The sequence below is a fragment of the Brachycentrus maculatus genome, unplaced genomic scaffold, assembly GCF_059751285.1.
Source record: "Brachycentrus maculatus isolate JH-2025_06_01 unplaced genomic scaffold, ASM5975128v1 h1tg000144l, whole genome shotgun sequence".
NCBI classification, from domain to species: Eukaryota; Metazoa; Arthropoda; class Insecta; order Trichoptera; family Brachycentridae; genus Brachycentrus; species Brachycentrus maculatus.
In genome coordinates, this window is record NW_028280897.1 from 1,877,440 (window position 1) to 1,893,544 (window position 16,105).

The 16,105-nt window shown below is 31.1% G+C and overlaps 1 protein-coding gene across 6 annotated transcripts in view; it reads left to right on the top strand.

Annotated features, from left to right (window-relative positions):
* The window catches only part of trio (trio Rho guanine nucleotide exchange factor), a 502,261-nt gene that overhangs the window by 444,355 nt on the left and 41,801 nt on the right, over window positions 1-16,105 (top strand). For all 6 annotated transcript variants that reach the window (XM_088260963.1, XM_088260964.1, XM_088260966.1 and 3 more), the window contains exon 28: window positions 14,218-14,293. In XM_088260963.1, coding sequence (XP_088117089.1) covers window positions 14,218-14,293 — 76 coding nt within the window. The remainder of the gene's footprint in view (window positions 1-14,217; window positions 14,294-16,105) is intronic.

Consider the following 16,105-nt stretch of genomic DNA (forward strand, 5'->3'; position numbering starts at 1 on the left):
TTTTTCCAGTTCATTATGAGTCCGGATGTTGGGGTTTATACTGTACTTTATCCTTTTCTCAACGCTGTGTGTTTCTTCCCCTTGTCATCCTTATCATTATTTACATTTACCCCTACAGTAGGGCTAACATTCCATCCCTTAGGTAGAGTTTCTAGAAAGTGTCTTATTGCAAAATTTATGAGAGCTTTTTTTTACTAAATTAGTCACACGTCTCCTTAAATATATCCCTGCGAATTTGTACCTTTTCCTTTTGTTAAAAAGTGCAAAACAATATTATTCTAATTAATGCGGGTTTCTACATACGGGTTATTATCTATTTTTCATCGATATATAAATATAGTTGAATAAGTTTAAATACATAAATATGGAATCATAAGTATTTTTGTGACTTACGACCCGTCATCGTATGGTTAAGTGATCACTTGATACACTTTGTAAAATTAACTATTTTACCCATGACAACAATATTACTTAAATTTAACATATTTCGAGTAGTATAAACTTTTGTCATTTTCTATACAAACTTCACTGCAGTCATCTATGGTGGAAAATTACAAGTCAAATTAATAGGACTAACGCCTTCATGTAGTGCATATATTGTTCTCCGAATTATTTCATATACTATTATAGAAAGCTCCTAAAAATAAATATAATATGTCACTTTAACTTATTTTCTTAATCAGTTGTGTTTTTCACAATATTTTCTTGTGTTTTCAAATTATAACACACAAATGATAGGTTTAAAAAAAATCTAAATGCTTATAAATAAAGTCTTCGAAGATTAATTTATTTGCCATTCGATTGAGAACTTTAGTTATTTATAGGATATTATCTTATTTATCAACGTTTTATCGTTATGTCTGTTATGAATGGATAAAAACACATTTTAAATAATTGATGATGTTTTAAATAATTGATAAACTAGAAGTTATCAAAAAAATATACTACATAAATATTTTATGTATTAAAAAGAAAATGTTTTTGAAGTACAATATTTGTTTTACAAAATTGAAAATTACATAAATTAATTTCTGATTCGAAAATGCGTACCCGTGCCAGAGTAATACACTTAGTATTTTTCAATTCAGAGCATTTCTTCATTTTCCTTTTAAGATATTACTACAATCCTCTTAACCTGTTCAACAAATCTGTAAAAGTGTAAATTTTAATGTAACCTTTGTTAAATAAAGTATTTATTTATTTAAAGTCGCCACTCTTCCTGATTTTCCTCTCGGACATTTCAACAATTCCTTTGTTTTAAACCGCTTTATCGGAAGAGGGAAAAGACTTGAAGTGTCACCGTGACCATTTCTCTCCTGTGATTTATCTTAAATTTATATTTTAACAAAAGTTGCTCGTCAGATTATGATAAGATAAAAGTACGGTACTTTAAAAGATTAATCTCGTTTATTTATTTATTTTATTAATAAAATATATTTATATTTAAATAAAATGATACATTAGTTGAGTTACGAGTTGCGTCTGTATTAAGTGTGTAGTGAGGAAATAGAAGATAGAAAAAGGAAAATAGTATAAATTTTGTATGATTCAAGCTTTGTTTTTTTTTAAATATTTTAAAGCTTCTTTTACGCGACGCGGATTCTAACAAAACACGATTAACCCTTTCAATACGATTTTTTATTTTGTTCAAAAAAATTCAAATAAGTTTGACGGAAAAAATAAATATTTAAATTAATGATCATATTAGTTATTGATTATTGCAAAATAATAATTGGGACATATTGGCCCAATAGTATTGGTGAGTGGGTTGTATGTGTCCTAACAGTATTTAATACTAAAATAGTAGTAATCATAGTAAAATAGTGGAGTATATACAAAAATGCACTAAAAAGAAAAAAAGACAGGTTTGGACTTGTTTACGAGCCTATGACCGTATAGTACTAAAATCCCAGATCCCATTTGCAATCCCATCCCAAATGCATTTGTAAGCATTTAAATTATTTTAGTAATTATTAGAAATTATCCGGAACAATTTGTCCCTATAATATTGAAAGGGTTTAATAATATCCCTTCAATCCTTTTCGCTTTTAAGCGTGATTTTAAGGAAAAGTATTTGAACGTTGAAGCCTTACAATAATTTATTTTTTTCTTGGTTCTGGTTAGTTTAAAACAATATTTTCTATTTACCTTAAGTCTTTGTTTTCGCTTTGAACCTGAAAATTATTTTCTGTAAAACATAAATTTTCGGAACATTTTGATCACGAGTCAAATGTTTGAAATATTTCTCCCGAAATTTGCTTTTGAGAGAGATTTATTTTATTTCTCCAAATGCCGAAAGCCTCCCTTGCGTCGTAAGAAGTAAACACTTTAAGGAGTGAATGAAATAAATAGACAGGTTTTAAGTGAGAAACCATTAGTATGTCGTGTCTTGTTCCCTTTTAAAAAGTTAAATATTTTCGCCTCGCAATCCCGGATTTGCTTAATTTTTAAATACAGGATTACCGTGTACCTACTGTGGATGAGTTCTGGGCGAGAGACGAAAATGGATTTGGGTTAGGATTATGAACGTTATGTCTTTAATGACGAATAGCCCTTTGCGTCTTTAAGTGGGGATGAATGTCAGAAATAAAAGGAAAAAAAAATACTTAAATATCCTGACATTACGCTTCGGTAACCTTACAATGTTGGTACCTATGAATAAATTTAATTTTTGTATTTGTAATAATAAACGTGGATTTACGCAATTTTCCTAATGCGATGTGTCCATTCACATATCCTACAATATATTATTAAGTTATTTTACTTACCAATTTTATTTGAAATAATTACATTTAAACTCTTTTTATAATATACTCCAATTCAAAAATAAAATAATCGGTTATTAGTGATCAACTTAAGGATAAAAAACATCAATTAGCGAATATCATTAAAACTTTAACAGTAAGATGAATAAAATATTGGATTTTTGTAAACTCATCGTATTAATAGGACAAATATAGCGAGATCATTTTTATTAAACTCCGTTTTTTATGATAAATTTATATTTTACGCGTTTGGTTCTTTTAAGGTACATAGTTGATTCATAAATATGGTATTTTCATTTATAGAAATTGTGCATCGAAGTGTGCCATGCGAAGTTTATCTCGTCAATAAAATACTTCAATATGATGCTATGAATTCCAATCATCCCTTTATGGCTAAATCCATCCCCTTTGTTTCGTATCAATGTTTGTATGGTGAATAAACCTATAGCATGAGCACCCTTGGTGAAGTGAGTACCTACCTTCCCCCTGCGCCATTTGTTTCTAACTAGAATTCCTTTTTTTATCCCCAACAATGATACCGAAGGACCGCCAACTCGACGTATATCGAATCAAACCAATTAGTTTGATTGACATATGCCACAACTAGGCCCTCTCAAAAATTAAAATACGATGAAAGGGTTGTTATCTATCGGCGTTTCCAGCGGACATGCATCGTGCACTCATACAGGATTCAATTTCTATTTTGACTTTATTATTTGAGCCATTCATACACGCTAGCATTCAAAAGTGGCGTGATTTGGTATACGGTACGTACTAGGTAATAATTTTGTATACTTGGACAGACAAACCTCTTACTTACATTAAACATGAAGAAGAGCTGAATGAATAATGTCAGACCTATATAAGCATCACGAAAATGATTTATATTTAAAATTAATCTAGCTGTACCTTGCCACGCGTTGCTGTGACTCATTCTGGTTAAATAAAATAAATAAAACGCGCATTTTTTAATATGATTCATTTCACAATCCTTATGAAGCAATGAAAATATTAATGTTGAAGTCTATGAAACAACAATAATTTAAAAACAATTAAAATGCTTAGTGATAGCAGTTGTCAAGAAACACACTGTTTGCCATGAGAAATATTTAGTATTGCGTATGTTGCTGTTATACATGGCGTTGCCATTGCGGTCCAAAACGCTGTTTTTTTTTTAAATGGCATATTTTCCCGGTCACGTTTTTTTTTTTTTTTATTCTGGAAATAAAACAGTAATTGACAAGTAATAAATGCTTGATATGTAATTGATCTAAATGGAAACATTATAAATTTTATTTACCTGTAAAGACACCTGTAACCTATAAGACAACCTGATAATTCAAATATTATATCATTTTTTCAATTTTAATTAAACATTTTGAATCTGGAAGTAAAACAATAATGATTATTAACAGATATTAACCCTTAATTACTTAACATTCGTCTGGCGGACTACGCAATTTAAAACGTGAAACTTATCAAAAGTATTTATTAAAAATAGGCACCGGTTACGTGGCACTTAAGTTTGGTTTAATAAGAATTCATGTAAGAGACATTTAACAATAAATGACTATTCCGCACAGCTACTGGCATATGTCAATATTGTGCGATCAACAAATGGCATTGTATCTGCAAATGTAGTTTAGTTATCTGGGGTTAATTAATGGTCAATACGTTATTGATCTGCATGTAAACTTGTTTGATTTCTTTCATGTAAAGACTATTGAGATAACCTGATAATTACAATGTTTCTCAGTTTACATGATGTATCACTTACATAGTTTTATCCCTGAGCGACCACAGTCGCGGATTGGTTGGGATCTTCGGTTACATTTGTGAAATCATATTTGTCATCGAAGTACTCGATCAACTTATTGGTGTTATGAATACCTCTCAAGTCTATCTGCCCATTGGTCGATATTACTTTACATTATAACTTCTTGACTAGTCTTTGTATCAGGGTAAGAGAAATACTTTTCAGTTTGTCGAAATTTCAATTCTGGATTTGCCCCACTGGTGAATTATTTATATCAATATGTTTTACTGATATTTCAAAATACACGAAGAAGAATATGAAAGTCTAGGGGTTACAGGGCACATTTCTGCTCAGTAAAACGTTTCTTTCATCTCACCAAAAGATGTCTCAAGTGATTCAAGCACAATGCTTCGAAATTGGATCACATTTATAGAGCTTCCAAGAATTTGAGTAGTATGCTTGTCAATCATGGGTAGAATTGGTGAAGGTTACACGTGTGTAAAGTGATCACTTTAACTAGCCTATGACGGTCATAAGCCACGTAAATTCCTAGACTTCCATATTCTTCTTCATCTATGTTGAGATGTCAAAAAGTAACATAACGTTTGGGCGCTAAATGGTGATATTATAAGCGCGTGGGTATATTATATTTAGTTATTTATTCCTAGTTGATTATAAATAACCTACAAAGCGGTAAGGGACTGTAAATGACTTTGGCAGTGATTTAGACAACCAGTGTGTTATTCTAATCAGTTACTTGATCGCCCCACGCTTCGACGCCGCGAAAACATGTTTTTTTTATTTTTTTTATTTTTACTTGTGTATTTGTGGATATTTTATTATGTATTTGTGGATATTTTTAAAAATCTATTTGTGGATATTTTTAAAAATCTATTTGTGGATAATTTTAAGTATGCTCTTGTGTATATTATTATGCCATCTCAAACAAATATAATATCTTCATTAATTAATTCTTCAGTCACTTTGTGGTAAAATTTATCCATTTTTAATTTAATTTTTATTTAGTAAATACCACTTTTTCTTAACATCTATTGTGACACGTGTTTCGACGCTTGAAAATGATGCGGAATGTATTCAAATACAAATTTAATTACAAATTTTTATTAATCGATCTTTTATTAAGTATATTTTTTAAGTTTTTCAAAGTAAGAAATATTTTTTCCCTTTAAAATGGTTTCCCACACTCTTGCATTATCATTTACCTCCGTTGTTATTTCCTTGATGGGATGCAGCATTCGTGCGGTAGTTTGAAATTATGTTGCCAGGATAATTTTTCCGCTCTCGCCGTATTTTCTAGTCCTTGGGCCGTAGTAAATATCAATTTGGCCGCACGGGAAAGGATTTTCCGTTCGAATGCTCCCCGCCCAGGGCTCGGCTCACCTTCACAGTGACGTAGCGACGCTTTCTGCCAAATGAACTAAAGGGAACCAGTCTACTGGTCTTCGCGACCCTTCTAACTGAAAACCGATTACTTTTTGACGTAATCTATTGCATATCGTGAACTGAGATGCTACTCTATTTATCTATGATTAAGATAGCTGTTCCGCCTCGCAGGGGTATTTGTTTTAAACCGTCTCTTAAAAAAGATTAATAAGAGAAATTAATGCAAGACAGAGAAATGAAATAAAAATAATCATATTTCGTGATTTTATTTATTTTGAAAATAACAATGATGTGTGTGTTTAAACAATGATCATGAACTTACGCATGTTTATTTTTTTATGAAATATATCATTGATTCAACTTTTATATATCTCAATTTTTTTATGCTATGTTCTAACTTTTTTCAATTATTTTTAAATTGTATTTTATATACCTTAATGTGTTTGTCACATGAACCTTAGAGGCTTGCACACTGTACCTCAATTTCGGAATAAAAATAATTAAATAAATAAAATATCTAAAAATTCTAAAATCTAAAAGCCTATTCTTCAAACAATCATGCGATGTTCAAAACGTGTCTCTACGTCTTTCGAGAGTGCTCGAGCAAATATAAATGTGAGAAAAATAAGCCTCTCGTTTTAATTTGCTCTTGAAGATAATTGAATTTAGGCGTTTCAAATATACAGAAATCTCAGAAAACAGTAGGTTCTCATTAATTGGTATTAAAACAGATAAAAACAAGTATAATGTTTTTTGAGATTCATTCCACGAATCGATCTCTTTTTTATTATCTACTGATAATAAAACAGATAAACGAGTAAAATATGTTTGAATTTCATTCCAAGAATCGATCTTATACCCACTGATTCGGATCTTATGACTCACTTAAAATGTGCTTCAATTAAAATCGTTCAAAGTTTGCCGGTCGATTAGTTGGAAAATAAATATACTTTCTATGAAAATAATGGCTTGAAAATGTTCATGCATGTATAAAATTACTTTACTTCAGAAATTTATTGTGAAACGTCCAATAACGTCGACCTGCCGTTTGTCACAAATATTTCCAGTTACTGATTGTCGTTCGTCCGTACTTAACTAAGGTCCAATTTGATTCACAGCATATTGACAAAAACGACAATCCACTGAACTGTCGTAATTTTATATAGAATCAATTTTATTGTAGTTAGTTTTATTTGATTGAATTTAAATAGAACTTCTAGGAAAACTCGTAAAATATTTATTATTAATTTTATATATTATTCACATTTTTTTCATCTTTTCCCATCCGCATCCTATTGTGCATAGGGCACCAAATTTATGACGAGGAATGTAATTTGAACATTGAAGTTTGAAAGACCTCAGGGCAAATGGTATTACTATTGTATGAAAAGAAACATTGACATCTCAGCATAGATGGTTTAATTCATCACTTTATACACCTGTAATATTCGTCATTCTACCCATGACTGACAACCACACCACTCGAATTTTGGAACTTGCATATTTATATTCTTTAATTGGCACCTTATTTCATATGCAAGTTCTCGGCACCATCTTTAAGTTTTTTTTTCGTTTAGCAGAGATCCTTTTGGAATGTTTGAAAGATTCTTTCCAAATAATTTGACAAACAACGAAATGCCTGTAAAAACATGATTTAAATTTTTATTCGACTAATAATTTAACCAGTTATTTAATACACAACATTTTCAGTGTCTACGAATCTTTGAATCTTGGCCGATTAGGAACAAAACGTACAAACCCAGACTTGTGAACATAGATTTTCATTCAAACCCTTATCCGCACCCCAATGGTGCATAGAGCACTGCAGCATATAAACGCAGTGTTATCTCAATCGTTAACACATGAAGGAAAGGTGATCAGCCCTCCGCTTCCGGTACCATTCCAAGGTAATATTGAATAAATATTAGAGTGAAAAAATCACTTATATTTATTTGACCCCCCCTGGGAATCGAACCCGGGACCTCCAGTATGGTAGCTGGGCGTGCTGACCATTACGCTACGGAGGCGGATTTTAACATAGATTTAGACACTCAAAGTATTGTGAAAGGAAATAGTAAATAGGACAAGGATAGTATCTAAAATACTGTGAGTTCCCTACTCTAGTTAATGTAAGGTGTACACTGCTAGAATGTACTCATAAGCTCAAATTTAATTAAAAGTAGATTTCTACATTTGCAGTAATGCTTATATTAATAAACAAGTGTTTTGTATCCTGTCCGGCGTTAATTCCAGATGTTTCTTAATGAAACGTGTTTATATCATATTTCAATGATTTTAATAAACATCACGGACAACTTCTTGTAAAGAAAAGCTTGCATGAGCTTATTTAAACCGTGTCATAATTAAATGTTGTGTTAAATTAAATTCTGATTGTAACAGTGTTTCTTTTTACTCGGTGCATCAAAGGATTATACAAATACAAACAGTGTATTTTTTATGCACATATTTCGTATCACTGTATATTTTAAAATATAATAAAAGCATCTAATTGTATTTCTCTAGGGCACGTACAATAATTACCTGTATCAACTCAGCAAAGGGTAGTAAATATTCATTCGCGAATGTTGAATGGGGTATCGATAATATCCAACTCTTATTATTTTATCTCGCAGCGTCATTTTATACAATTGTCTTGAAGTCTTGTGATTCTTCAGCATTGATTGGTCCAGTTCTCGCCCTATTGTTCCGGAAATGCTCATCTTTTTAATCAAAGTAAATTGTTACTACTTGACAAATATCATAATCAACCCTTTGATGGAAACTACTGAACATTTTTAATTGGTACAAATCGTCATCTTTTTAATTGACTCATTTAGCAATCTATAGTAAAATCATTTTCCAAGGAATGGTTTCTTTAAAACTAATGAGATCGTTGAACTGGAATTGAAAATAACTTTTTTCCATTTTAACTTTTGATTAATTACTTAGTTAGATTCCCCATTAAAACGAATTGAAAGAATGAATTAGCATTAATATTCATTGGATTTAAATATGTATATATATATATATATATATATATATATATATATATATATATATATATATATATATATATATATATATATATATATATATATATATATATATATATATATATATATATATATATATATATATATATATATATATATATATATATATATATATATATATATATATATATATATATATATATATATATATATATATATATATATATATATATATATATATATATATATATATATACATACTTGGACTGCTCACGATAACGGTCACGATATAGAAGATTTAAGATGATTCCCGAGATTAAGGCAAATGAGGCGATAGAGCTAAAAGACATCACAAAAGAAGCCTTCCAGGACTGTTTCCAATAGTGAAAACACCGTTGGGATGATAAGTGTGTGCGTCGGAGAGGTTTGAAGGGGACCCAGAAATGTAACTTTTAAAGTACGTTTTATTTTATGACGTCAGTCTACGTGTTAATTAAACAGCTCACATGTAAATTCAATGTAATAAGATGCTTTGAGAACTGTATGCCACATTAGAGATACTTAATAGTACGCAAACGATATTTTTTAGTAAACCTGTGATAATTTTGGGCATGCTTCATATAAGCGAGGTTTACAACCATATTTGGAAATCATGTAATTATTTGATGTTCATGATTTTCCGATTTCCAATATAGTTCACCGCACTTTTGTTTATCATATCGGGTTATATTATATGTATAGTTTTGTTTAACAACACTACGTACTAGATTCTACGAACTACTAACTAACCTGTCCATATTATTACTACCTGCTCCAATTTTCAACACAAAATGGAGTGATTCCTTGAATATCGGATGTGAGTAATATTGTATTATAATTTCATTTATAACCAACGTTATTAAAATCATCGCTAATCAAAATAGGCCTGAAACCAAGCTAAGCAAGCATTTGAAACCGTTTCGTGAATCCTATACAAATGAAAAAAAAAATTGTTTTTTCCAAAAAGCTGTTACTTAATTTTGTTTCTAGTTTCGTTCACTCATCGCTAATCAGTGAAGAAATTCGGTTACATATTGTATAAAAACTAAAAGAACTATAAACCGAGATAAATTGACGAAAAAGTATCGATTACCCATACTGTAACTTACTTGCAGTTAGTAGTTGAAACGCACAAAAATAAACATAAAAATCTTTAATTATTTTTTTTACTTAGTAAATACCACACACACCCATTGAGTAATGAATTAAAAGGGTTTAAAATTGTAAAAATAATTGAAAAGGATTTTTAGACCTATTGTGCTTGTTTATTTTATATTCGAACAATATGAACTACATAACGCACTCGCTGTGCGTATCGACCGGATTTATCGCAGCCAAAGCTCGACGCCACGGCCTGACCTTCGTTACACTTCACCCGAATAATTATTTTTCAGTCATTGGCGTAAACACTTTTTAATTAAAGCTTTGACTGGCCAGCCAAAAAACGTTCGGGTATTTTAATAAAGTTTTATTTACATATTGTTTATTGTATATTATAACTCGATGGCCATTAATTAACAACTTGTAAACGTCATTTTTCGTAAAACGACGACATATAAAACATTTATGTTAGCCTTTCCATTTGTTTTTTGAGCGTTTTAATCATATTTGACACACTTTTTATCGAACATTTTAATTAAAAAACAGTTCGCTGTGCATTTATTAAAGCTCGTTCATTAATTAGTTTTTTCGGCTTTACACTGACTGATAACATACGTCACAATTAATCATTCAATCGTCTCTCTATGTTGTATTATAATTAATTTTCCCCATTTTACGGAATAATATTGAAGTGGACCAGTCGAAATCAGACTCTGTGAGGTACTGAATGTTCTAGAAACAACTATAATAGATTTTTTTTTAATATTTATATTTTTTAGCGTAGCAATTTTGTTGGAATATTCAATATGATTGAAATATTTTTTTAATCCTTATATGCAATTCTTTACAGCAATTATATAGATCGCAAATAAGACTTATTTTTTGTTTTTAATTTATTGTACGTCAACCGCTAAAAATTTACAAACAACAGGAGTTTTCTGAATCATTTAAATATATTTTTATCAACAAAATTAGTATGTTCAATTACTCAGCAAGCAGCATAATGTTACTTGTCATGTAAATGACGTATAAAATAATGCTTTCATCTGAATGCTGGTTCAGTGACAAACTATTTACAACACATTGGTGATACGTGTATTCAGTCTAACGTGTCTCCCGACATGTTAGATCCAATTGCCCTTACGTCCCATATATCATGAATAGTCCATCTTACATCTGAATACTCTCCTTGTATGAATGACATCAATGACGTACTGACACACTGGCCCTTTGTGCATGAATGGACCCATGACGCATTTCGCTAAGTGTAAGATTAATTTGATTAAATTCTCATCAGTGATTATAGTTGCGTTTATATTTATTTCTTTTATGTCCGCCTCCGTAGTGTAATGGTCAGCACGCTCGGCTACCGTACTGGAGGACCCGGGTTTGATTCACAAGGGGAGGGGGCAAATAAATATAAGTGATTTTTCACTCTAATATTTATTCAATATTACCCTGGACTGGTACCTGAAGCGGAGGGTTCCTTTCCTGCATGTTTTTACGATCAAGATAACACTGCGTTTACTTGATGCAGTGCCCTGTGCACTACTGGGTACCATTTTACCACTGATTAAAAAATATAAAAAATATTTAAAAAAAATCATCTTTTAATGTCCCAAGGACACAACTCTAAAATTTAGACTTGAAATAATGGCGGAATGAATCAAAACATCTGTCACAATAGATTTTAAGAAATCATGTGAATTTTTTTTGTATCATGTGATTTTTTTCTAAACATGTAATTTTACCTGACATCTTGAGCATACATACACACATACTATTCGATCTCGCGTTGTCTCTGCTTGTCTGCAGTCAAGTGTAAATAGCTTATTTTATCTCGAAATAACAAAGAAGAGTATAAACGTGATAATTTCATGTCTATACCCTACATAAATCTTCGTTCGGAGTGTGTGTGAAAATGTCACCTTGCATTAGGATGACAAAAGCTTTTTAAATAGTCCTAATACGTTGAAGGTAAGCCTCGTACAGCTTCGTCAAGAACTGATCGATATGTAAAAATTGCGCAAGCTGTCGTAAAATAGACGATTAACATCCAGTACGATTTAAGAATACTCTGCATAATACAGAGTGTTTGCGAATCCTTTATTGATAAAAATCCCTCAAAGGCAAAGGGTGTTTTAAATTTTATTTTTTGCTGATTCTCACATTTTTAATAAATTTAATATCCTCCCGAACCCGCGCTCCCTCACAGTTCCGATTGAGCTCTTGTATCTACCTCTCAGCTTAAATCTGAGATGACGACAGAACTGGACAACTTTGAAGTTTTTCTTTGATGAATCGTACTAATTCAGCTTTATTCGAAACGGCTTGCCTAATGAAACACTGCTGTGATTAGTGGAATGAAATGACGCCACGTGTCTCACTTCGAGAGAAATACCGCAGATTTAAACAAAATGTCACCAAGCGCATATTCATAACTTTCGGAATTTTCCGCTTTGATAATTTTATGATGTGTGAAAATTTAGATTTGATAGAGAGATCTTTTGATTCATTCACGATCACAGAATACTATATCATCCTTGCTTTTGAATATTGAATTGTAATTCAGGTCAGGTCAGGAAATTCGTTATAACTTACTTTTACGAAAGCAGGTATCGTAAATTACCGAGATATATATATATATATTTGCTTCGGATTTTCAGAGTATTTGAATAATAATAAAATAAATTTTACACGGTAAATACCACTATTATTTTATCACAAATGATGCTAAATGCATCGAAACACGTGATACAATACGTTTTAAGAAATTGTGGTTTTTACCAAGTAGAACTTGAATAAAAACTGAATAGATTTTACCACAAAGGGACTGCCGAATTAATTAATGAAATAATTTGATACTAATAATACTCAAATTATTTTTCCTTGCTATTGAATGTCGAATTATAGGTCAGGCAATTCGTTATACATAATTTACTTTGCGATACAAATATCGTTGAATATCACGATTTATTTAAGCTTTTGATGTATTAAGTATTCAATCTTGAGGTAATCGAATATGTACGTTTATTGTTTGTGTCCTTTAATTTCAGTTTACGTCCTTCCATATTGTAATGTACGAGGGTCAAAATTCATTTCACTTCATCGAGTGACGACAGACAGCACATACACTAAATTATATAATACAATTAGTGTAGCTGAACTTAATGACTGTAAAGGCATTTAGCAAACGATTTCTGGCCACACATTTGCAGACGTATTGAAAAAAACATCTCAATTAACATTCCTTATGTCTTTCGACCATTGCTTTCACTTGATATTTTTACCATTTGTGCCAAGGTTTCTTCGTATATTTAGCGACGTTTAATCTCGTTCAATATTTAAAACATAAATTAACACACCGTAATTTTTTTATAAATGGTCACTGATGTTTATACATACTTTAATTTATGCTTTTGCACAGAAGTTACACTTGAAAAATATGAATTTTCCTCTTTAAATTATAATGAGTTTAAATACTTTTCGATTACCGTTATTGATTTTTTTTTTATTTGACTAACTATTTGATGCATTTTTATAGTTAATCTTTGTATTGTGGATGACCTATACAAAGATTTTCACCCAGCTGCATTGATTGATATAAGCTTATTCTATGAAACAAAAGATATTTTACTTTAAAAATTATGTTTTTATTTTCCAATTTTAATACTACCCTTTCATAATATTATTGCCATAGCTTCAAGCCTCGCCTATAAAGTTATTGCATATGTTCGTGTGGAAATGTGCCGTACGAATAATTGTTTAAAGGTCATATCAGCATAATTTCAGCGTAATTTAATAAAGACATAGTTACACGCGTGCTTTAAATATTTTAAATATAAATTTTAAAACTCCCTCCTTATCATTCATCTTTTTTTGTGTAATATCACTATAATTAAAGTGGTATTACACTAAGAAAATACTTTGTGGTATGGTAATATAACACTCTCCTTATCATGCATCGTTCGCTTTGTGTAATACCACTTTAATTTATGAGGAGAGTGTTGTATTACCATACCACAAAGTAAACAATACTTTAAATATACAAAACATAATTTATATACATTATTCAGATGTGGTTTTCGTTAGAAGTCTTATTGTTTTTCTATTTTTTTACTTCATCCCAACTAAAAGTATTTTTTTCTTACCTTTATAGAGTCGAACTCTGGCGGCGGAGATGGACCATCTACATCGACCTCAAGCCCTGTGAACAAGAGGCGTGGATTCAGCGGGTAAGTTTTTTACTAAATGAATATTACTTTTAGATAAAAATATACACAGGAGAGTGAATACTGCAAACAGAGTGATTGGTGCATTGAAATCACTAAAATAAAAACCTATCAGCAAAAGCTAACCTGACGGTACACAACGGAGTCAACACTAATGCGTGGAAGTGAAGCATAGAGTTAGCAAAAGAAAGATGAAAGTAGACTGAATTTAGTCGAAATGTGATCCCTCATCGCGGCTAAAAGGATGTATGATAGATGTTCCAATGGTGGAATAAGGCAAGAATCCAAAGCTGAGATAATCTTTATCGATAAAATTAATAAAGTCGTGTTGAAATGTGGAACTATTGAGTGAGGAACAAACGGAAAAACGAATTCGTGAGGGTATAGTAGTTTGAAAAAGGAGCATAGGAAGACCGAGAAAAACTTGGCATGATCAGGTATGTCAAATAATACTTGAAAGCGGTTAGTTCAGGAGTCGAAATAATCGGCGGGTATGTATGAGGAGATGCATGAATATGGAATAGGCGAATGTTTGCAAAGACAGAGTGGTGTGGCATCCCAGGATTTAAACTTTAAAAAAAAAACAGATCTAGGATCTTAAATAAGTAGAAGAAGAAGAAATACAGAAATGCAATTATTCTCTACATTACTGATGTCAATTTAAAATATTTTTTCTATCGTTCATTAACAATACTTGCATTTGACAAGGCGAAGGTTTTTCAATCCAACGATTTTAATGTTTCATAATAGAAGACTGGAATTCTTTTTAAGGATCCTACTCCGCTACGTTTCACTTTGCTTTCTTTACAAGTCTTAGTCCTTTTTTATTTTGCATTACTTAGCTACGTTTCCTGGATATTTAATGTAAGGAAATCGCATTTCAATGCCGCTACAAGCTCCGAAGTGCACGGATAAAATGGATTTTCATTAAAATACAAAAGCAAATTGAATCGTTGAAATGGAAAATTCAATGGAAACATGTTAATGACGGATAAGTTATAACATCGTGAAATTGACTTATTTACGTCGACATCAAAATTGTATAACTCGTTATTTTTGCGATGTTGTGGTGTTTTGTATTAAGGCAATATTGAAGAAACCCATTGCGGAAGCTAAGCTAGTCCTGTAACTAACAAAATATAGGAAATTGAAGTATGAAATTGAATTTGGCTAAATAAACATGAAAATATACCACTTGCATCATTAAAAAATAATATAAAGTTAATTCTCGATCAAATGTAGAAATGCGTTTGGACACACAGAACGAATGAATGGGGAAAGATAATGTCTAACACATATTTGAGTCGAATGTATTTGGAGAAAAGAAGCAGATGAAGAACGAGGAAGACTTGCCATACTTTAGTATGTTAAATCATATGCTCTCATATTATTTTTTGACATCTTTTCAAAGATGAAGAAGAATATGGAAGTCTGGGCATTTACGGGGCTGACGACCGTCATAGGCTGGTTTAAGTGATTACTTTATACACGTGTAACATTCACCAATTCTACCCGTTATTGACAACCACACTACTCAAATTCTTGCAAGTTCTACATATATATATGAACCCATTTTTAAAACCTTGTTCTTGAATCACTAGAGACATGTATTGGTGAGATGAAAAGTGCTCTCGTTTATTACCTTCCCTTACCCATGAGTCAAAAACCAATTATAGAAACAGATTTTAACAAAAGTAATCACTCGGTAGCAGTAACCAGAAACCGTTTTAATAAGCGATGTTTAGAAACCGTTTTAATATGGATCACTTGCGGTGCCCTTAGCACGTTCCGCGGTAAAGCGAGTAGAAACAAGAA